This window comes from Eulemur rufifrons, chromosome 23 (genome assembly GCF_041146395.1).
Source record: "Eulemur rufifrons isolate Redbay chromosome 23, OSU_ERuf_1, whole genome shotgun sequence".
NCBI classification, from domain to species: domain Eukaryota; kingdom Metazoa; phylum Chordata; class Mammalia; order Primates; family Lemuridae; genus Eulemur; species Eulemur rufifrons.
In genome coordinates this window covers 21,427,979-21,451,747 of record NC_091005.1, presented here as the reverse complement: position 1 = coordinate 21,451,747, position 23,769 = coordinate 21,427,979, and the positions used below count along the sequence as shown (strand labels likewise).

Below are 23,769 nucleotides of genomic sequence, written 5' to 3'. Positions count from 1 at the left end.
AACTCTAACTTTCCTGTCACTTTTCTTTTATCACATACTTCCCACATGCTGATGGCTTCTCATGAAACATTTGGCCCTCAGGGTGATGACACAAAATCAATAGCAAGGACTTTTTATCAGACACTCACAGTTGTCCACAGCTGTTGTCCACAGCAGACAGCTGATCCAGCAACTTTATCTTTCTCTAGAAGGCCATTTGGTACCGGGCTTTGGAACAGCCACTGAACAAAGAGCTGGGTGACATAAAACTACAGACACTGTCAACCTGAGTCTTTTGTTCCTTACACAAAAGGCAGCTGCTATGATGCGATGCGAAGAGAGAAGGGAAGACGGATGGCCGGCGGTTGTGAAGGCACCAGGATATGAAGCCCCCGGAGCAAGCTCCACCGCAGGCCCCAGCATGAGTGCACTGGGCTTGGTCCTCTTGGGGCTCGCTCTGAGGTTTAGGGCCACCACCGCTAAGCCAGAGGAAGGGAGCTTTTGCTCTAAGAGCCAGGTGGCCTTCAGAGATGCCTGCTATGAATTTGTGCCACTTGGACGCACCTTCCATGGTGCCCAGAGCTGGTGTGAGAGGCAAGGAGGCCACCTGGTCTTCATCCGTGATGAAGGCACCCAGCGGTTCCTGCAGAAGCACATCTCCCAGGACAGGGAATGGTGGATTGGACTCGTGGGGAGCCCAGCACCAAATGGAACCACAGAAGGTAGGTGCTGTGACAGCCGTCACTTCTCACCCAGAGCAACACAGAACAAATTAACGTGTCCCAATTCTCACGGTAAGGATATCCTTCTCTTTGGCTGTTTTGTGGATCAAATAAAATAATTCATGTGCAGTATCTTGCACAGAATCCAGCACATAGCTGACACTCTAGAAATTTCCATTTCTTTGCACGTGCCCAATAATAACACTAACTGTGACTTCTTCAGCTCTTGCTAGAATAGTCTGGGCACTATCCTGAGTGCTTCATGGCCAGTATCATGTTGAGTCCTTACAATAACCAATGAGAAAATTATTATTGCCGTCTCCATTTTACAGATGAGAACAGAAAATAATGACTATGCTATTTTTAAACAGCTTAGTCCACATGTCTTTCCCCACTCACTATGAGATTAAAGCAAGTCAAGTTCTGAGTATAGCTCCATTTGCATTAGAAAGTGTGATTTTAACAGTCTCCTGAAAACTCTTACTTCCCCTTTACTCTCTGAGGGCTCCATCCCTCACCCCAGCCAGGTAGGACCCTCCATCTCTATGAGAGCATTTTTGGTGTGGCTTTAATGATTTAGGTGTCTGTCTCCCCACTAGACTATGAGCACTCCAAGGAAAAGCACCATATTCTGGCCATTTTTGTTTTCCCAGTGCCTATACACAAGAGATTACGGACAAAGGGACATTTGCATTTAATCCTCACACCGACACTATGAGCTGGGCATGGCTACTCCTCTTTTATGTGTGAGGAAAATGAAGTCCAGAGAGAAGGAGCTCACTTGCTCAAGATGAGCGGCTCATGCAGGGCAGTGGGGTTTCAGGACAGCCAGAGCGATTCCTAATCCTGATTTGCTCTGTTTACCACATTAGTGCCCGAGGTTCTCTTTGCCCCTGTAGAAGCTACTGGCTTTGAGAAGTGAGTAACTGGGTCTGAGCTGAGCACCCCCAGAAATACAGCAGCGTGCATGGAAATGTCTTAACCAAAGAGCCATTGGGGAAGCTCATTTGAGGAAACTCGCAGCCAAGGGGACACAAATTCTTAAGACACCTCTGCAGGCAACATCTGTTGAATGGTTTCTTGACTTGGAGATGCAGCAATTGCCAATTTCTCTATATTGAACATCTATTCATGTGCGGCTAGAGGAGTCACGTCTATTACAATCTTTCAAGGGATGCCGTGTGGCTGTCACAGAAAATGAAATAGCTCTCACCAGGCTGATAGGTAACAGCCTCCAATGCTTAACGTTATTTAAGGAGCAAGGGCCAGACACTGTGTGCACTACAATGGCACCAGCGTGAGTAGATTTCAGGCACTCGCAACTCCTAAAATGTGAATAAGATGCAGCCTGGAACCATTTACAGGAACCCTAACGATTATGGGAGCAGCACAGAGGTTGGGAGAGGGAAGATGTCTTCATTTTAGACCCTTTTGTACTGTTTGAATTTTTTAAAAAAACCATTTGCATGAATTTCTCTTAAAGATTTAATAATTATATTTTTGAGTCTTCACAGTAAATTTTTATATCTAGTGTTTTCTAGCTCTCTGGTGTCCTCAAGGGGCTCTTGTTTTACACACACACACAAACACCTCTTCAAGAGTTTCCTTAGTGTTTTCAAGGTCTGAAGAGCCCTGAAGTAACAAGAACTGCTTACATTTAAACTCAGCACTGCCCATATATAATGTGTGTGTGTACATATATATACATATTTATGTATCTTTTGGGGGATGCAGAGGGTCAGGGTAGAGTGCAGTGATGTCATCATAGCTCACTGCAGCCTCAAAACTCCTAGGCTCAAACAATCCTGCCTCAGCCTCCCAAGCAGCTGGGACCTCAGGGGTGTGCCACCACATCTGGCTAATTTTTCTATTTTTTGTAGGGACAGGGTCTTGCTACATTGTCCAGGCTGGTCTTAAACTCCTGGCCTCAAGCAATCCTCTTTTCTAGGCCTCTCAAAGTGCTGGGATTACAGGTGTGAACCACCGTGCCCGGCCTGCCCAGATATATTTGACAAGGGACTCTGCTTATAGGGAAGTAGGAGACACCTTCAAACACACTCTGGCACACTTTTGGGCCACTCTCTAGATTATGGTTAGACGGAGCTGGAAGTGTCATTTATTTAATCAAACCATCTTTTGTGGACTCCCCAATTGGGCGCCCCAGTTCTTACGGTGGAGTGTTTGAAGATAGCAGTGGGGAAGGGCCCCTGCACGCACGGGTCAGCATCGATTGAGCACCACTGCACATGGGGAGTTACACTGGGGCAGGCCCTGCATTTTTATAAAGGGGGTAGGAAGAAAGTTGCCAAGTCCTGGTGGTTGTGTTGCCCTCTCAGGTCCGGGGACCTGGCTGGACACCTCGAGCGTGAACTACAGCAACTGGCTTGGAGGGCCGGCCACGCCTGCCACCTGTGGCTACATCGCCAGGGGCCCCTCCTCGGCCTGGGCTGCCTCTGGGGACTGTACACGCGCCTTCGCCTTTGTCTGCGAGTTTGGTGAGCTGCCTGCCCGCCCTGTCACCTGCCTGACCCCTGATCCGTCTCTCTCTGGCCTTCTCTTTCTCTGTCTCCCCTTCTCTGTCTCAGTTTTCTCTTGGTCTTTCTGTTTCTCCGTCTCTGTCTCACTCCCTGTGTACCCGCCTGCCTGCTGGGGGCCAGGCACTGCTTTGAGACAATGTTCAAGGACGACACTCAAAATAGACAGAATAACCGTTACCACTTGCGCAGCTCTTACTCTGCACGTACAAACTGAATCTTCCTAACGACCCTGCGAGGTTTAGTGATGATGTTCCCCTCTACAGAGGGGGCACAGAGAAGCTAACTAATCTGCTGAAGGTCACACAGCCGTGTCAGGCTGGGCTGGATCTGCCCCTGGGCAGCCTGGCTCTGGAGCAACACTCTCGATGACTGTTTTATATTTCTCACTGCTTTGAAAGAAAATCTGAGCTTGCTGGATAAAACAAGGACCAAAACAAAGACAAAACAAAAAAAAAGGATATACTTCTCACCCCTGCCAAGCTGGCTCCTACTGGGCCCGGCATCTCACAGCCCTGACCCCCAAGACCCTCCTGCTTCCCCAAAACTGGCACGTGCCCATCTGTAGCTGTGAACCCCCTCTGCGGTGTCACCTTCCTTTTGCCACAGGGGTCGGCCAGAGCCTGGCCTGCGAGGGACTCAACGCCACCATGCACTGCGGCTCCGGGCAGGTCATCCGGGTCCAGGACGCCTTCTACGGGCGCCGGACGCCCCATTATTGCACCCGGGACGCCGGGCATCCCTCGGACCTCATGGAGGACTGCAGCTGGGTTGACGTCAAGGACGAGGTGGCAGGTAGGGCTCAGGGGCTCCGCAGCTCTGGCTGCAAGCAGAGGGCAGTTGCTGGTGTTCTGTGCCCAGCAAAGGGTTCCGGAAGGTTCTAACAATCTTCCTCTCTGACCTTGGGCGTTCAACATTTGGGAAAACTGGCTGATTTGACCACAGCACTGAGCAGGAAGCAGAGGTGGGGTCTGTGGATCGGGTGGGCATTTTGCTCCCTGAGTGGGAAACATTACTTTTTAAAACTTAATTCTTTTAATTTTGAAATATTCCAAACACAGAGACAAGAAAAAAAAATATTGTGCACTCCTGCAGATCCACCACCCATCTTTGTCAGACCTTAACACTGCGCCACATTTGCTTAAGGTCCCCTTGTTTAACAAATGGGTACATCACGTGGCTCCCACGTGGCCCTCCTTGGTCCTGTTCCTGTCGCAGACTCCGTGTTTGCTGATGACACTCACAGGTCTCCCTTTTCACTCTGTATGCATGCATCCCCAAACATCATGGAGTGTTGCTTGACAGGCTTTAATGCTTACATAAATGGTATATTGTATGTGTCATTCTGCAATGTGCTTTTTTTCTCTGTTTCTTTTGTTTTCTTTTTGTTTTTGTTGTTGCGTTTTGCTCAACGTTATGTTTTGAGCTGTATTATCCATCTCGATACATGTTCTAGTTTATTTGTCTCCTCTATTACATCATTGCGCCATGATTTGTCTCTTCTGTTGAAAGATGTACGAGCTGTTTCTTAATCGTGGCTACCGTGGATCATGCTGAGACAGATGCTCCCGATGCTGTCTCCTGTCCGTGTGGGACGTCTTCTCTAGGGCTTTGTTTTTCCAAATCAGGTTAAAGGAGCCTCTGAGCCGCACTGGCCCAGCGCCAAGGATTCAATTTCAGGGATTGCGGGGGCTTCCCGCACCCTCCTGGAAGGTGAAAAGTCCTCGGAGGCTTCCATCGTCCAGGACACTGGGGTGGCCTCTCTCTCAGCCTGGGTGACCACGGCCCAGCCTGCAGGGTGGGTCCTGGGAAGGCAGGTGGCCTGCGGCGTCTTGGCTAAGTGAGGACACTCGCGCCCAGGCTGGGAGCCCTGAGGCCTCGGGGCCAATCTCCCCACATGTGCCTCTCAGCCTCTGCCCCGCTGAGCCTCTGCCTCTGCCCAGAAGCCCTCTGAAGATTCATAGAGGGGTGCCTGGTACTTCCAGAGCCTCCCCTCCCTTGGCATTGAGGCCTGGCCCTCTCCCCTCCCCGGGCAGGCCACACTGTCCTCGCTCCCTTGGAGCAGGTGTGGGGAGAGGGGATGCTGAAACCGGCCGGGGATGCTGAAACCGGTGCTGCCTCTTCATTGCTCTGGCATTCCTGAGGCCGCGGCCCCTCAGAGGAGGAAAGGCCAGGCCGGACGGATGTGCCTCCCTCATCCAGGCACTGCTGGGGCCGGGCGCGCTGCTCTTCAAAGGCTCAGCTGTGAGTTTCTGAAACGTGGCACCCACAGCCCAGGGAGCAGATTAGAGGGCAGCCCTGTACCCCACTGGGCAGGGTCAGAGGAGGAGATCTGGGAGGGGCCCTGGGGGGGGGGGTCCATCTCTAAAATCCCTTGGTCACTTATTCATTCGGCCAATAAGCATTTATTGAGCACCAACATCATACCATGTACCATCCTGGGCTCTGTGGGTACAAGAATGAATCAAACATGCTCTGTTTTTCAAAGAGCCCACGGTCCAATAGGGAGATGGACGCAGACAGGCAGTCACCTAACAGTGTGATAAATGCTGCGACCAAGGGCAGTCAAAGGGACTATTTATTTACTCGTGTCAAACTCATTTTGTATCTGTGATGTGCCAGGTGAGGTTCTGTGTGCTGGAGATACAGCAGTGGACAAAAAAATTTAAAAACCTTCCACTCGCTTTCCAACCAGCTTTCCAGCGGTGCCACTGCTGCTGGTCTGTGGCCAGTCGGAGCAGTGAGGCGTTTCCGTGCCCTGAGTGGGGTGGGGGTGTTAAGTTTGTCTGCAAGACGTGTTAAATCCTGGAATTAGATTGGATTTAGTTTATTTTTCTTTAAGTGGATTATATGAGGCCACAGGGGGTCATGGAAAGAACACAGATTTGGGCAATAGACTTCTCTTTGAGTATATTTAGCCTGAAGGCAGATATATGGGGGTGGCTGGGGTTCCTGTTTAACCAGAGAGGGTCCCTTGCTCATGGGGCAGAGGTGGGGGCCCAGGAGACTGGCTATTGGGGAAGTGCAGGATCTGGGCACAGAATGGCTGAGAGCAGGGCGGTGGGGACATGAAGTGCCAGGCCCGGGGTCTAGATTGCAGTGTGACCACAGTGACAGAGAGAGAATCTGGGATTATTGTCCCAAATACCAACAGTGTTGGGAAAAACACACAGCAGGGACCTGGCCTCTGCATCTTGAGGCAGTTTATCAGCTCCAAGGGGATGCTGGATGTTTTGCATGGTGTGGTTTGTGGGTTGTGCTATGAGCTCCACTGGTATCTCCAGTGTAGACTGCTTAGACCATGTTCAAGTATAGGGCAGAACCCCCCAGGAGGTGGGCAGCAGTGTGCACAGCAAGAGGGTGGCAGGTCTGGGTTGAAATCCCTACATGACCTGAGGCAAGTTGCAGAATCTTTCTAAGTTTCCTAGGGCTCCTGTGAGGGTCAGGAGAACCTTGTACACACTCTGCAAATGCAGTTTACATTCCTGCATGCTCTGGTGATCGTAGTTGAATGCTGAGGGCTGCCTGTTAACTGGAGCTTATATTAGGGGACTGCTGGGGGCAGAGGAGGGGAAGAGACTCAAAGAAAAAAAAAAAAAAGAATGCAAAAACACCCCTCCCACTCTTGGAGATTATAGTCTAGTGCTGTGGATACATATCGTGGAAGCAACTCAGATTGGGATCTCTCCAACTAGGTATCTCCAACAGAAACCATGCTAGGTCTTTCAACAGAGGGAATTTAATGCAGGGAATTGGTTTCCTAAGTTAGGGAAGTGATGAGAAGCCAAACATGAAATGATGCTGCAAACCTGACATGAGCAGCAACGGAAAGCTGCTACCACTTCTAAAGGCTACAGGGACAGCTGGAAGGGATGGTCTTCCCCAAACCAGAAGTCAGGGCCATCCAGCAGGTGCTAGGGCCATGCAGAGGCTGGCCTGTGGCAGCTGGGACCATCTAGGGAGGGCCTGTCCAGAGAGAGCTGGAGCTCTGGGGGAACTGATGTGAGAGGCAGGATGAGAAGCACCTTGGCTTCTTACCTCTTCCTGTCCAGCATTTGCAGAATTATGGCTCCTAATATTTTTCACCATAATCCCTGGAACTGTGGGAATAATGAGATACCACGCCTATGACCAGGTTGACTTACATGGCAGAAGGTACTTTGCAGATATAATTAATCTCCCTGGGAGAAGTGTTGGGTGACCCTGAAGTTTCTGGTGTGGGCTCCACCCTCCTCCCTTCTGTGGGCACCTGGCACCCCTGATAGACCCAGGATTCCTAAACTTGCCCCTTCTCTGCTGGGTCTTGGGGTGTCAATTCTATTTTGGGCCACCTGATTAAATGCTACTAGACCAGTGGTTCTCAAAATGAGGTCCCTGGGCCAGCAGCAACCCCTGGGAACTTGTTAGAAACGCAAATTCTCCAGCTGCCTCCACGCCTACTGAATCCCAGTCCCTGGGGACTGGGTCTGGAATGGTCTGGAAAGGTCTGGAATGGTCTGGAAAGGTCTGGAATGGTCTGAAATGCAGTGTCTTCACAAGCCCTCCAAGAGGCGTAGTGCATGCTAACGTTAGAGAACCAATGTGCTGGACCCTGAGCTACCTGAGGGCAGGAAGCCTACTTCTCTCTCTCCCCCGCGTACCTAGCCCAGGGCCGGGTCTTCCATAGACAGCAGCCGATATCGCTTGGGCAGATGGTGGGTCAATGCACGAATGAATGAATGAATGGGAGGTAATGCATCTCTGTGTGGCTCTGCTGAATGTTTCCGCTTTTGTCTTGTACCCTGTTCCTGCTTCCCAGGCCACTGCCAGGGGCTGCAGGCATGCCAGGTGGCAGCAGATGGGACCTACTTTGGAGACCTGTGCCCGACTCAGGGCAGCTACCTGTGGGTGCAGTACCAGTGCCAGGAAGGTGAGTCCCGGCTTGCTCGGGTGTAGGAATTACACTTTACTTCCACAGCATGTGCAGCTTCTTCCGGGAGCAGAGGCAGCAGCCGCCCCCGCGGGCTGATGGCTGTGTGCTAAGAGACTTCCTGTCCCAAAACAGCTCCCCTGCAGTCCCTCCTCCCCACCTGACTCGGCCCCCTCGGGGTAAAGCATTTCAAGCCTCTGTTTGCAGAGGCAGAAAGGAGTCCCAGGGTCCCCCACACCCTGCACCTGCTCAGCCACCACCCTGTGCATAGACAGCCATTTGGAACGCATGGGCACTTTTTAAAAATCCGAATCTTGAAAGCTGTAAAAATACCACAATATATAAAAGTTTTATAAATTAAGGAGAAAAAAAAAATCTCTCCCTTCAGTTCTACAAACCTAGTCCCCATAAGGAAACACTGTTAAGTATTATTTAAAATAAATTCTTCCCTGCTTTTTAAAATGTTTGTGTAGACATGGCTTTGTATGAATGGATATATGCATATTTTTATAAAAGTATAGTCATGTTAACATGTGGGTCTACCACTCAATTTTCTTTCACTTAATAATAAATTCTAGACATCTTTCCAAGTCACTGCCTTGTTCTTTTACTGACTGCATTGTATTCCACCCTGAGATGATGATTTATGTAACCAGGTCCCGTGTTGATGAACATTTAGGTCCCTTCCGACTTTCTGTTGTTATGTGCCATTCTGCAGTGTTCATTCTTATGCCTGGGATTATTTTCAGAGGAGAGATGCTCGGTAGTGTGAATGCTGGGTCACAGTGTAATGGACGTCGCCAAACTGCCCTCCAAACTGGCCGCATTGATTTAGATTCCTACGCACAGCCCCTGAGCTCACTGATTCCCCTAAGGCTGTGAAACCAAATTAACCGCTTGGAGCAGCAGCTTCGACTGAGGACACGAGCAATAGGAACAGGAGCTCTGAGGGAAAAGATGAGTCAGCGAATGTTGGGGTCCCCAGGGGCCATCCAGGAGAGCAGGCTGGTGGGTACAGAAGGAGGGGGGCCCACAGAGGACAGCATGCAGGAAGCGGAGGGTGGACGGAAGACCATCTTTACCGGCAGCGTTAGTTTGCTGGACACGCCTGGGTGAAACACTGCAAATGCAATGTCTCCCTTCTGTTTTCTGGGAAGAGCGGGTCATGTGTTTTGGCAGCAATTTCCATTGTGGGACTTGCTCATAGACAAAGGGTGCCCTGTGGTGATCTGCCAGCCACAGCGTTACTGTCACCAAAACGTGTAGCTTAAGGGCACAGGGGTGTGTTGGGTCTGGCGGTCACCTGGACCGTATTTGATGGCCCAACCCCGATTTCAAATATCCTGCCCCCTTGTGAGCCAGCCTGTTCCCATCACACTCTGTTTCTGATTTGTGAAGGGAGGGACTTTATCCAGCCCCCTGGCCGACTGCGCCCAGAAAGGCCTCGTGGCATCGTGAGCACCCTCGGAAGCTGTGAATCAGGACCGTGACAGCTCTCTGTTCAGCTCAAGAAAGCCCTTTCGTTTGCATTCAGCCTCTTAATATCTTATATCTGAAAGATTGTGCTGCACAAATCAGCCCAGAGTGCATGAAGCCCAGCAAATTCTACTTCCCTCACCCCATCCTCCATGCCAACTTCCGAAGTTCAAGGTCTTATAAAATTTAATGTGCACTCAGTGAACTCATTCATCCACCATGTTTTTGTTTTTGTTTTTTTTTTTTTTTTGTGACAGGGTCTCACTCTGTCACCCACCCTGCTAGAGTGCAGTGATGTCATCATAGCTCACTGCAACCTCAAACTCCTGGGCTCTAGCAATACTTGCACCTCAGCCTCCTGATTAGCTGGAACTACAGGCACGTGCCACCATGCCCGGCTAATGTTTTCTATTTTTTATAGAGATGGGTGAGTTTTGCTTTGTTGCCCTGGCTGGTTTCGAACTTCGGGCCTCAAGCGATCCTCCTCCCTCAGCCTCCCGAAGTACTAGGATTACAGGAATTAGGGTACATTATACAGCCATTAAAAAGAACGAAGCAACTCTAACTGTAGTCATATAAACCAATCCCCAAGATATACTAAGTGAAAAAACATGTGTAAATAACAAAGTACATATGTGCTCATGTATGCGTAGGTGTCTGTGGAAGGTGACCCAGGATACTGGTGACACTGGCAGGCTGGGCAGCAGAACTGGAGGCTGAGGGATATACCCTTTTAGATGTTTCAAATTCTGTATCTCAGTTGTGTATTACCTGTGAATGAAAAACAAAATTCAAAAGAACTTTCAAAAGTAAAAAAAAAAAAAAAGTTTAAAAACTTTAAAAGCCCCACGTAAAAATAAGGGACAGGTAGAGGGAAGAGAATAGGTGTTAAACTGAAATATGCAATTTTCCTTCGTGACGGGACACAGCATCTTGTGTTTTCACCTGCAGGCCTGCAGCTGGAGGTGTCCGATGAGAGTTTCGTCTTTGACAACGTCACCGTCTCCCTGACGTGGCTTCTCTCTCCCTACATAGGAAACCTGTCCTGTATAATTAGTACGGGAGATGGCCACACTTTTGATTCTTACTACCCTCCCAGGTAAGGGGAAATCTCTGAGCCTTGGGTCAGGTTGTATCAGTCAGTTTTTGCTGCATAACAAACCATCCCTTGCTTTAGTGGTTTAAAGCAATAGTTGCTATTTTTCATGGTTCTTTGGAGAGCTGGGTAGATTTTCTTGCCTGGGCCAATTTACCTGGGGTTGGCTGGTCTAGCAAGGCCTCGCTAGATGTCCCATGGCTAAGCCCAGATTCAACAGGAAGAGAAAGGCTCCACCTACGAGAGGAGTATGGCGCCATATTGCAAAGGGGCACGCGGGCAGGGGTGGCAGGAAATATTGCTGCTGCATTTGCAAACACCCTGCCACGTAGGTTTTGTCATTATGGAGGCTACAGGGAAAGTCACGAGGAAGAGCTTGGTCCTTCCAGCTCCACTCTGTGCAGAATCTCAGCTCAGCTGGGAATGGGGTGAAGAAGATGCTCATCTTGGTGTGAGGGACAATAAAAATAATAGGAGTAATATTTTTATTTTATTTTATTTTATTTTTTTTTTTGAGACAGAGTCTCACTCTGTTGCCCAGGCTAGAGTGAGTGCCGTGGCGTCAGCCTAGCTCACAGCAACCTCAAACTCCTGGGCTCAAGCGATCCTCCTGTCTCAGCCTCCCGAGTAGCTGGGACTACAGGCATGCACCACCATGCCCGGCTAATTTTTTCTATATATATTTTTAGTTGTCCATATAATTTCTTTTTATTTTTAGTAGAGATGGGGTCTCGCTCTTGCTCAGGCTGGTCTCGAACTCCTGAGCTCAAACAATCCGCCCACCTCGGCCTCCCAGAGAGCTAGGATTACAGGCGTGAGCCGCCGCGCCCGGCCCAGGAGTAATATTAATATTAATAATAGTCCAGCTAAGCAGTGTGCACACACAATCCCATTTAAGCCTCACGACAACCCTAGAGCTATAGCTGTGGTGTCCATATGGCAGCCACCGGCCACAGGAGCTACTGAGTGCTTGAAATGTGGCAGGTCTCCACCGAATTATGCTGTAGGTGTTAAATACACACGGGATTTTGAAGACTTAGTCCCCTCCCAAATACGAACGTAAAATATCACACCAATGATTTGCTGATACTGCTTACAGGTTTAAATGATAGTATTTTGGCTATATTGGGTTAAAGAAAATGAATTATTGCAATTAATTTCAGCTGTTTCTTCTCACTTTTCTCAATGCGGCCGTTAGAAAATGAAAAGCTACACATGTGGCCCACATATTTCCACGGGACAGGGCTGTGCTAGATGATCGTCATCTTGTTTTCACAGACAAAGGAGTTGAGGCGGAGGGAGGTACGGTAGCGTTGCCCCTGTCACACAGCCAGGGCGTGGCAGAGCGGCCGTGCAAGCCGAGACTGTCTGGCATCGAAGCTCAGGCTCTTGGCCTCGGGTGGGGACAGCACAGCGTGCGGCACCAGGGCCTGACGACACTGCACCTGGCATCCTCCAGGGCACAGAGTCACCTCCCCAACTTGACAGACGCTAAACCCGATTCCCAACAGTTCAGAGTTCAATCGGGGGGCCCAGAGGCCCCTGGCCATATGCTTCTCCCCCAACACCAAAACACCTCCGGGTGTAGCTGCAGGAGCCAGAGGTTCTGGATCCAGCCCCCGGGGTGCCGGATTCCCAGAAGCCCTGGGTGGGGTGGGGCAAATGGGGCCAGCCCTGTCCACAGCCTGGATCTGGCCCAGTGAGTTCAGGTCTCAAACTGAGCAGCTGTCGAAGGTCACGGGGACCACGCATGGGCAGCGTCCATGACACCAGTTACAATGGGCCACCCTGGGGGTCCTGAGGCTGGGGTCCTAATCCCAGCTGCTGCGAACGCGATGTGACTCTGAGACAACCCGGTCCTGCTGGGATTCTGTTTCCTTCCCTGTCACATTTATATTGGTGGCTGTCTTGAGTGATTCACGGAGTAAAATGAGAAATTATGTTTCTATCGTTTCATCAAGAAAACAATGGCTGGTAAGCTACACAAACTCTCAGCCCCCAAATCTTACACAGCTTGCATGCGGCCTAAGTCAAAATTGATCCTAGGTAGCCCCGCTAACACCTTCTGCTTACATGAGGACTTTCCAGTGATAAACAAACAGTGGTTTAGAACCGAAGCAAACAGGACAAAATGCTAATATTTGTTGATTCTGGGTGGTGAGTCCAAGTCTGGAATTTTGTGTGTGATTACAACATAAGAAACAAGGAGGACTGTTTTACATTTGCAATATCTCCCAAGCAAGAGCCACTGGCATTTTTTTCTCTTTCAAAAGAAATAGAGGGTGGTCCCTCTCCACCACCACCCCACCAAAACAATCCAATTGCCTCTACTTTAAAGATTTGTTGGACCTTGAAACTACCCTTGTACCTTTGTCTATCATTTTTATTAACATGGGGGGATATATTTCTAGTGCTTTCTCATCAACACTAGCAGTCTCAGCACCCAATTTACAAAATGGAAAAGAGCATGAATTTTAAGTATATAGAAGCCACAGACTTTGTGTAAATGCCACTGTGCTTTTATGTTTGTACATACTCCTACTTTGGCTTCACTCCTTGTTAGTCTAGGAGGCAGAGATTTTAAAATCAGACACTCTGTGTTTATCCTAGATGAATATGAGCTCATAGGGAGAATCCAACCTCAAATAAAATCAGCATAATAAAAGTCAAAGGATTTCCCCTTTATTTATTATTGTTATTTTTGGAGACAGAGTCTTGCTCTGCCACCCAGGCTAGAGTGCAGTGGCAGAATGATAGCTCACTGCAGCCTCGAACTCCTGGATTCAAGCGATCCTCCCCACTCAGCCTCCTGAGAAGCCAGGGCTACAGGCTTGAGCCCCCACACCTGGCAGATTTCCCCTTTAGAAGCTCCTTCTCATCTTGCATTCTCCGTGTCTTGCGTTCATTTGCATGGTGGGCTGTTTTTTTTTTTTTTTTTTCTGTTTGTCATGGAAAACGTTCTACATTTCAGAAATAGTGTCATAGGCTTTATAGAACAATTTATACAAGGTGAAATGTGTCCAAGTCCAGCGTTGGTTAGCTCAGCGCCACCTACTGCTGGATCTGGGGATTGACATTGTTTTTCAGTTACTCAAAGCAGCCTATTGCGCTGCTGAGTCTGGGAGAGCCGAGGGGATTTGTCTGGAAACCAGTAATTCACAAGACAATACAAGCCTTATAGTGATCTGGAGGCTAAAGTCCTTTCCAAGGGAGCCAGAATTATAAGGCAGGAGCAGCAGATCTAGGGAAAAGGGAACAGCACGGACCTGAAAGTGTGTGGCATGCTTGAATAACCGCAAGCTCCTGGTCACACCTGCAGTTTGGGGTCTGGGAAAATGAAAGATGCTGGAAGACTCCGCAGGGGGCCTGCTCAGGAAGAGCCTTTGATGCCAGCCAGTGTAAGGAGAGTTTTCTCAGGAGAATATGTAGGTTGGCTATGGCAACAGAAGGAAAAAAAAATTCAACCTCTTTAAATAATTGAAGTTAGTTTTATTCTGAAATCTTGCAGAGGGCTATAGACCGAGGACCCCAGCCCGGAGGAGTCTTTCAGAGAGGTTCTGGCAGGCTGCTGCGAAACAGAGTTTCAGCTTGTAGCTTATATACAGGTTGTGGAGGGTCCGTATGCGTCAAATCACATCAGAGTTTGGGTGCCAGAGTAAATCCGGTTACAGATGACTGAAGTTCATCTGGTTATGCAGAAATATAATCACTTAACCCCATCAGATGTTTTCTTTCTTTTTTTTTTTTTTTTTTTCTTTTTGAGACAGAGTCTTGCTCTGTTGCCCAGGCTAGAGTGAGTGCTGTGGCGTCAGCCTAGCTCACAGCAACCTCAAACTCCTGGGCTTAAGCGATCCTCCTACCTCAGCCTCCTGAGTAGCTGGGACTACAGGCATGCGCCACCATGCCCAGCTAATTTTTTCTATATATATTTTAGTTGGCCAGATAATTTCTTTCTATTTTTAGTAGAGACGGGGTCTCGCTCTTGCTCAGGCTGGTCTCGAACTCCTGACCTTGAGCAATCCACCCACCTCGGCCTCCCAGAGTGCTAGGATTACAGGCGTGAACTACCTCGCCCGGCCAGATGTTTTCTTATGTGTAGGAAAAGGCAAGGACTTGGGTCACTTGTCTTTTTAGGAACATAGTGACTCAGGCAAGAGATGTGGGAGCCTCCCACCCCCAAGGATAACCACTATACTGATTTCTAACATCATAGATCAGTGTGACCTCTGTTTGGAACCTATATAAATACGATCATAAAGTATACATTCTGTGTCTGACTTCTGCTCAGTATTACATTTTGAGGGTTTATCCATATTGTATATAATTATGATTTCTTTTTTCTCACTGCTATATAACATGCGATTGTGTGAATATACCTCGATTTACTTATCCATTCTAATGTTGATAAGCATTATGGTGGTTTCCCATTTGGGGCTATTACAAATTGTGCTGCCATGAATATTCTAGCACGTGCATGTCTTGTGGGGTGTGTAGGTACACATTCCTGTTGAACGTATACTCAGGAATACAACTGCTGGGTCAAAGCATCATACGATGAATTTTTAAGTTGTTGTCTTCATTTCTTTGTATTCCGAGCATCTCTCTCCTTTGCTGGCAAGTGTCTAAAACCACTTACTGCTCTTCTCCCCTGGGTGAGATCCCTGGGAGAGAAATGGAGAAAGATCCATTTCTCTGCCTTTTAGTCCTGGGCAATTTCGGATGACACCAGAGTTCAGAGAATGGACTAAATTACTTCCTCCAGACAGATCACTGAAAGATAGACTAAACTTTGCTATTCAAAGCCATCCTTCACAATAGAGTTACTATTGCATTTTCTTGTTCTGAAATCTACATTGTCTGATGTTATAATAATAATAATGGCCACTCCAACTTTTTTTTGGATGTTTGTATCCTTTTAGTTTTAATCTATCTATATCATTATATTTAAGGGTCCCTCCTTCATGTTGACTTTGGTCAGTCCGACGACAGCATGCCTTGGTGACGCCCTTGTTGCAATGAATCTCCCAGGTGTTTGTTGAGCTCCTTGTATCCGGATGTCTAAATCTCTAGGAAAACCAGGGAAGTTTTCTTCAATTATTCCCTCAATAGGTTTTCTAGGCCTTTTGCTTTTTCTTCTTCATCCTTGGGGATGCCTGTGATTCTTATATTTGGCCATTTTATGTAATCCCATATTTCTTGTAAACTTTATTCATTCCTCTTGATTCTTTGTTTTTTTATTTTTGACTGAATGGGTTGATTCAAAAGAGTTGTCTTCAAGCTCTGAAATTCTTTCTTCTGCTTGGTCTAGCCTATTCTTAAAACTTTCCACTGTGTTTTGTATTTCCCCTTTCATTTCCAGAAGCTCTATTTGGTTAATCTATCTATATCATTATATTTAAAGTGGACTTCTCGGAGACTGTATGTAGTTGGGTTTCATTTTTTAAAATATAGTCTGGCGCAATAATTGGTGTGTTTAGACCATTTACAATAAATGTACTTATTGATTTAATTGGATTTAGGTCTGGTATTTTGTTGTTTTCTGTTTGTCCCCTCTGTTCATTTTTCCTCTGTTTTCCCTTTCTTGCCTTCTTCTGGATTATTTGAATATTTTTAGTATTACATTTTAACTCATCTTTTGGCTTTTTGGCTATATCTCTTTGCATTTCTTTTTTCAGTAATGTTTTACTATTTCAGGTAAAATATTGAAGTCTTATTAGAATATAGGTCTCTTTACTGATATGCTTTTATGTTATAATTGCCATATGTATGACATCTAAATACATTGAAAACCCCTCTCAACAATCATACATATTTTAAAGAATTTAGGAAGAGGCCGGGCACTGTGGCTCACGCCTGTAGTCCTAGCACTCTGGGAGGCTGAGGCGGGAGGATCGTTTGAGCTCAGGAGTTTGAGACTAGCCTGAGCAAGAGTGAGACCCCGTCTCTGCTAAAAAATATAAAAATTAGCCAGGTGTGGTGGGGAGCACCTGTAGTCCGAGCTACCCAGGAGGCTGAGGCAGGAGGATCGCTTGAGCCCAGGAGTTTGAGGTTGCAGTAAGCTAGGCTGATGCTACAGCACTGTACCAGGGGCAACAGAGTGAGACTCTGTCTCAAATATAATAGTAATTTAAGAAGAGAAATATAGTCTCTACATTTATCTAAATATTTACCATTTCTGGTGCTCTTCCTTCATTCCTGAAAGTCAGGAGGGTAAGATCTATGCAGGCCATACAGGAGATTTTAATTAGTCCCCTGAGGAAAAGGAGAGCCAAAACATACCTATAGCTTTGATACATTTGGAATCTGGTCCCATTTTACAGGTGGGGAGGATAAGCCGGAGAAAGGTAGTCTGGAGTACAGTATTTTACAGACGACGCAGAAGCGCGCAGTGACACGCTCTGTGTGAGCCACAGAGGCGTAAATGGCCACAAAGGGACGTGCAGGCGAAAGTTGCCTCCCTGCTCAGGCAGTTTCTACCTCTCCGCAGCCACTTGCGGACGCCTCAGTGTAACCTGCCCCAACACTGAGAGCCGGGCTCAGGCACGTAGCATCACTTTCTTCGTCTTTTCATCTTTGCAGAGCAGGGAAGGTGTGAGGTGCATGTGTGAATGTGTGTGTTTGTGTGTCCCCGACACTGGTAACGCTTCTGACTGTGGCCGGCAGCTTGTCCAGCAACGTGACCCATCAGTTCACGTCCCCTGGGGAATTCACTGTGTTTGCTGAGTGCACCACCAGCGAGTGGCACGTGACAGCTCAGAAGCAAGTGACAGTGCAAGGCAAGATGGAGAGACTCAGAGTGACCGGGTGCCCCGGCCTGTCCGAGTCGGGAGCCAGCCCCCTCTGCCGGACCGTCTTTGGGGATCCTCTGTGGATCCAGGTGGAGCTCGATGGAGGTGAGTCCACACACCTGGGCAGGTCAAGGCCAACTTGCCATCATTAATTTCCTCCAAATCTATCCAACTCCCGGGCTTTAATAAATAATAACTTCAACCCCTTAAGTTCATTTTTTAGCTACTATTTATTCATTTATTTAGCACCTAGTGTGTGCCCAGTACTGTTCTAAGCGCTTTGCATGTAGTAGCCTACTAAATACATACAAGTGTTATCTCCATTTTACAGATGGAGAAATGAAGGCATGGAAAGGTTAAAAACTTTGCCCAAAGTCCCAAGGCTAGTAAGCTAGTGAGAGCCCCCAGCCTTCCCAAGGCCCTTCCTTGCCTGCCCATAGCCCTGTCACAGGAATGAACTTCCAAGCCACTCCTTGTCGGGGGGAACTGAACAGGATGAGGTGGGGCTGGGAGTGCTCCCAGCCGGGCCCATCTCAGCACAGCGAGTGTCAACCAGCTTGGCACAGCCCAGTCGCACCCAGTCGGGGCTGATGTTCAGATGCACCCACTGATACACCCACACCCCTGGTTACCTACGGCTGGGCTCTATTCTGATTGGTCACAGAGTCCACTCTGATTGGTCATCGTGTCTATTCTGATTGGTCGAGCTGTCCATGCTGACTGCCCATAGCATCCATCCTGATTGGTCACAGTGCCCGTTCCAATGCATCAGAGCTTCTATTATAATGGATTGGTGCCCACGAAGTATTGGCTGTTAAATATTTTAACTATCAGCCCTTCTGTCAATAGAGACCTTCCTGGCTAGGACCCATCCTCACCCAGGGCTGCACCTTTCCTGAAGCCAGGCCCGGTTTGAGATCAGGACAGGGCCTGGATGTGCTAACGGTGCGGCACTGAGCTGCAGAAAGGAGCAGGTGGCTCAGGTGACCTCACACGCCAATGACTTGGTGGAAGCTGTCACGGGCTCTAACTCAGAGCTCACAGGACGCCTTTTGCTTCTCGTGTGCTTGCTGGGGAAAGATGGCTGACAGGTGCATCTGAGGAAACTTAAAATAACCCTTCACGCATTTACTCATTCTACAAATAGAATTGAGTGCCTGCTCTTTCCCAGGTGCCAGGAGGCAGCAAATATGGAAGTCAGGGTTCCTGACTTCATGAGGCTTCCATTGTCATCATCACCACCATCATCATCACCACCACCACCACCATCATCATCATCATCTTCATCATCATCTTCATCCAAACAAGAATCCTAGTTCTTAAATATACTAGCTTGGCTTCTACTGGAAAGAATCCTAATTTGTTGGTTTAAATCAGATTTTAAGAGTTAACCACAATCTGTAGCATCCTGCAAGGGAGCCCCCATCTTCCCGTGAACGGCCAAGTTCTCGTGTAGACATAGCTCTGGGCAGGCACCTGCCCCTGCTGCAATGATGACTCGAGGCTCCCTATTGCGCGTAAAATCAGCCCACTCCCTTAAGAGATGCTCCCTTCTCAGCCTTCCTCCCCCCCAAGGATATCCCTGGCAACAAAATGTTCTAATTTACTTATTATGGACTTTTAAGATCTCACGTAACACGTGTAGTATAAAGAAATTAGAACATGCATATGAACAGAGAGGACACAAAAAGAAAAAAAATCACTCATTAACCTGATCCGCAGGGGTAATTGCTGTTAATATTTAGGGTGAGGGGTACATCCTTACATATTTCTTTGTGTCTATATCCATATGTGTGTCTATATGCGGAATCTGGCTTCAGAGACTGAGTCTGAACTACCATAGTGTTATCAATTGCACGGTTGTCACTAACATTCTTACATTTTTCTTACCCCACGTAGGAACAGGGGTGACCTATACTGTGCTTTTGGGGAACATGACCCTGGCTGAGTCCACCACCCAGCGGGGCGCACTGCCATACAATGTGACCCTGGACACAGAAACCCAGGACCTGATGGGCCCCGGGAGGCACCAGCTGGAGATCCGGGCCGTCAGCAACGCCACCCGCTCCACGCCCTCCAGCAACATCATGGTCCACTTCGTGGAGCCGCTGTCAGGGCTGCAGGCCTCCTGGGCTTCAGACCATCTGGAGCTTGGACAGGACCTGTTGATCAATGTCTCAGTGGCTCAGGGCACCCCGGAGGAATTGACCTTTGAGGTGGCAGGACGCAGTGCAACCTTCTCCCACAAGGAAGTGAGCTCCGGGGAGCCATTTGGGATTTACCGAGTGGCCGTTCCGGTTGAAGGTACCTGGGGTTGGTGGCTCCCCTTCCAGACCTCCCTCCTCTTTCCTTCCTGACTCGGTACCCAGGTTCTGCCAGTCAGTTTTTCAGTGCGTCCTGGGCACAAACATGGCTCACGGCATCCTGCCTGGATCAGAAACTCAGGAAGAGACCGATATCTGCCTTCACGGGGCTCACAGTGGCAGGGGTTCTCAGCTTTGGCACTGCTGACATTTGGGGCTGAATAATTCTTCGGTACAGTTGGGGGCTGCTACTGTGGGAGTTTTAGCAGCATCTCTGGCATCTAGCAGCATCCACTACATGCCAGTAGCACCAGCGCTCCAAACCATGACAACCAAACATGTCTCCAGGCATTGTCACAATGTCCCAGAGGGGCAAAATCACCCTGTTGAGAACCACTGGAAGATAGCAGGTGTATCAGGCTTTTTCCAGCATCTCTAGAGGAGAGAGTGGCTTAGGAAACAGCAGCCCATTCCCTGGTTGGGGAGAGGTAAAAACTGAAGGGTGGAAGAGAGGGGGATGGAAAGAGGAAGTGTCGCCATGATGCTGGCTGGGGGACAGACTGGCTGGCACCAGCCAGGACCGGAGGCCACAGCACACATTTGTATTTAATCTGAAAGGAACAGAGAGTCCCTGAGGGCCGTGTGATGAGGTCGGCAGGCAGGAATGCGAAGGGAATTGCAGAGTCTCCAGCCCACCTGGGACCTGCCCACAGCCGCCCGGGGATCTCAGAGGTGTGTTGGACAGTGGGTGAGAACTCAGCAGGTGTGGGGTTACCAGGCCCTAGCAAACGAGTTAGCAGAAGGGACAACGGGTTTGGGAAGAAAACCACTGGAACGTCACCAGGTACCAAGGGTCTAGCTTGGCACAGGAAGAACCCAGATGTTGCCGAAACTGGAAAACCACACAGCACACGGGCGATGATCCAAATGCAAATTCAGTTTTGTCTCCTATAACAAACAGTAACTCCTATAGAAGTTGCTCAGTAGGGAAATTTATGCCTTACTCATTGATAAAGTCTCTGCATGCCTCGTGTCTTTTTGCTCACTTTTAGATGATTAACAGACTTCTGTTCCCCCTAAAGCCAACAGATCTGGACTACTCTGGGGGTCCCGGGGGTGGGAGGAAGGACAGGGAACAGGATAGGACAGGAGCGTGTGCACTTGGTAGCACTGGCCCCGTCCTGGCTGGCCTGGCACTTGGGGCCCCGCAGAGGTTTGAAGCTGCCTCTTTCTTACGGGAGCACCTCTGGATTCCTGAGGTCCCCTGCTGGGCCCCTGAGACCACAGCTTCTGGCATGCGGGCGGTGCCTTCTCTCCAGCTGGCCTCACCTGCCTGGAGCTTCTCCCGGGCCACCTCCCCTCTCTCTGCTGGACTCGCCTCGTTCTCCCTGCCTTCTTCAGCACCCTTCTCTCCAAGGCCCACATCTGGTCCATAGAAAATTCTTACCCATTCTGTGGCCTACCATCAGCCGAATTAAGTTATTTCCCGGACGTGTAGCCCTCTACATCCCTCCCCACTCCCCTTCGAGGGCATGAGTAAGGGGTTCTCACACCTCAAAGAACACATGTCAAGCTTTCCTGGGAAGGGTCCCCTCTGAAGACCCTCTCCCTAGACTTGAGAGGAGAAGGTAGCACCCACCTGTCGTGGGGAAGGGATGGGGACACACGTGTTAGCGAGGGCTCTCCAGACGGATCTATAGACCCTTCTCGTCCCGCTCTGCTCTCTCGACCCGTCGTACAATCCTGCCCTGTCTTTCCCTCTGCGGGACCCTGGTCTAAACCTGACTAATGAGCATTCACGCATCCTTTGGGATCTAGCTCTAGCCCTGGTGCCCTCCTGTGTGCCATTTCCTCCTCTCCTGAGCATGAAGTGACCCCACCCTATGCCCACAATGCCCACAGGCCAGTTCCTACCATGGTTTGGCACTTAACTGCCCTACGTTTCCACTAGACAATAAAACCCTTGAGGACAGGAACCATGTCCCTTCATCTCTGCATCCCCGGAGCCTTGCACCAGGTGCCTGGCATACAGCAGGGGTTCATTAAATGCTCAGAGGGTGAAAGATAACTTGCTGTTTTGGGGGGCTGGAGAAGCACAAGCTGGGAGAGTTGTCTCAGTGCAAGTTAAACAACTACCGACAACGCCCGTAACTCTCTGCCCTCTGCGTTGCAGGCACCTTTCTGGTCACTGTGCTGGTGAGGGATGCCCTCTCCAACTTGACATTGGAAATCGGAAGCATCACTGTCACAGGTAAGGTGTTTCTGCAAGGGGGTATGAAACCTGTTGCCAGGAGTCCAGGGCATTGTACTTGCTTGGGATCTAATGAGGGGCCCTTCAAAACGGGGCTCTGAGTACACATCTCATTCTATAAATATTAAGAATTCTCTGAGCTGGGAGTGGTGGCTCATGCCTGGAATCCCAGCACCTTGGGAGGCCAAGCAAGGCAGGAGCATCGCTTGAGGCCAGGAGTCTGAGACCAGCCTGAGCAACATAGTAATACCCTGTCTCTACAATAAAAAATTTTAAAAATTAGCCAGGCATGGTGGCACAAGCCTGTAGGTAGTCCCAGCTACTCGGGAGGCTGAGGCAGGAGGATTGCTAGGGCCCAGGAGTTCGAGGCTGCAGGGAGCTGTGATCATGCCATTGCACTCCAGCCTTGGCTGGGCAACAGAGTGACACTCTGTCTCTAAAACAAAAACAAAACAAATAAAAAAAATGAATTCTCTGGTTACTCCAAAGAGACAATGATATATACAGTACAACATTCAATCACTGATGATACAGAATTCTAAAACAGGAAGTTTGTATTAGTTATGATGCTTTAGGCTGCAAGTAATGGAAAGTCTAACCTAAGTGGCTTTAAATTCAGGATTTTCTTATCTCACATAATAAGAAGTTAGGAGGTAAGTAGTTCTGGGGTTGGTTCAGTGGCTCAGTGATGTCAGCAAGGACCCAGCCTCAGTCTATCTTTCTGCTCTGCCATCCTCAGAGCCTTGTCCTTGTCCTTAGGCTTGCTTCTCTTGGAATCAAAGTGGCTGCTGCAGTTCCAGACATTGCATGCAAACCCGGCCTTATCCAGCAGCAGAAGAAGGGTCTTTCTCCTGTTTACTTCTTTTTATTAGAGGGAAAATCTTCCCCACTAGCCCCCTGCAATCTTCACCTTGCATACCCCTGGCTAGGGTGGGGTCAGGTGCCCGGCTGTAAGTGACGCTGGGAAAACAGGTATCCAGTGTTTGCAGGCTCCGTGGGAAGAGAAGGACTCTGGCTGCCGGGAGGAGGGATGGAATAACGGCTGCTGAGTAGCCACCAGAGTTAAAGTTCACCTCGAATGTGTTTGCCAGGACTCTTTGAGTAGCAAGGGACAGAAAAGCAGCTCAAACTGGCTTGAGTCAAAAGGAAATTTCATCAGCTCAGAAAGTGGGAAGTCCAGGGGGGTAGACCTGGTCTTCAGTCCAGCCGGATCCATCATCAGTGTCTTCAGAATCTGCCTCTCTCCAGCTCTTGGTTTTCTGTTGGCTTCACTCTGATTCTCTCTTCCCAAGCAGTGCATGATGGCCCCAGGCTTGGATTCTTAAGCCCAGAGGAGAGAGAGCACCTCTTGGTGGCTATTTCCAAGCAGAAGTCCTGAGGCTAGCTCTTGCTGGCCCAAGCTCAGTTCGTTTTCCCTCCGGGACCAGCTGCTGAGACCAGGGGGAAGTGGGCTCAGTTTGGGTAGGTCAGGAGCACGTGCCCACCCTGGAGCAGGATGTAGCGGCAGCGTCACCCAGACCAAGGGCTGAGAGTGGGGGAGGGATGCTTGCCCAGGGAAAATATCACCCACAGGTGCTGATACCCCAGGGAGGAGGCAGGGATGTCTAGACAGGGGTTGGAGGGTGGGGGACACAATCAGATGCCCATGTGACAGCCCTCCTGTTCCATGTGTTCCAAATTCCACAGGATTTGAGGCCCAGAAAGGTTAATG

At 49.1% G+C, this 23,769-nt stretch overlaps 1 protein-coding gene across 1 annotated transcript in view; it reads left to right on the top strand.

The window, feature by feature from the left end:
- Positions 1–400: 400 nt before the first annotated feature.
- Positions 401–23,769, top strand: part of LOC138373823 (polycystin-1-like protein 2) — a 79,349-nt gene continuing 55,980 nt past the window's right edge. The window contains exons 1-8 of the mRNA XM_069456420.1: positions 401–701; positions 3,038–3,196; positions 3,845–4,030; positions 8,034–8,144; positions 10,572–10,719; positions 17,380–17,609; positions 19,404–19,808; positions 21,981–22,058. Of these exons, the coding sequence (XP_069312521.1) occupies positions 401–701; positions 3,038–3,196; positions 3,845–4,030; positions 8,034–8,144; positions 10,572–10,719; positions 17,380–17,609; positions 19,404–19,808; positions 21,981–22,058 (1,618 nt within the window). The remainder of the gene's footprint in view (positions 702–3,037; positions 3,197–3,844; positions 4,031–8,033; positions 8,145–10,571; positions 10,720–17,379; positions 17,610–19,403; positions 19,809–21,980; positions 22,059–23,769) is intronic.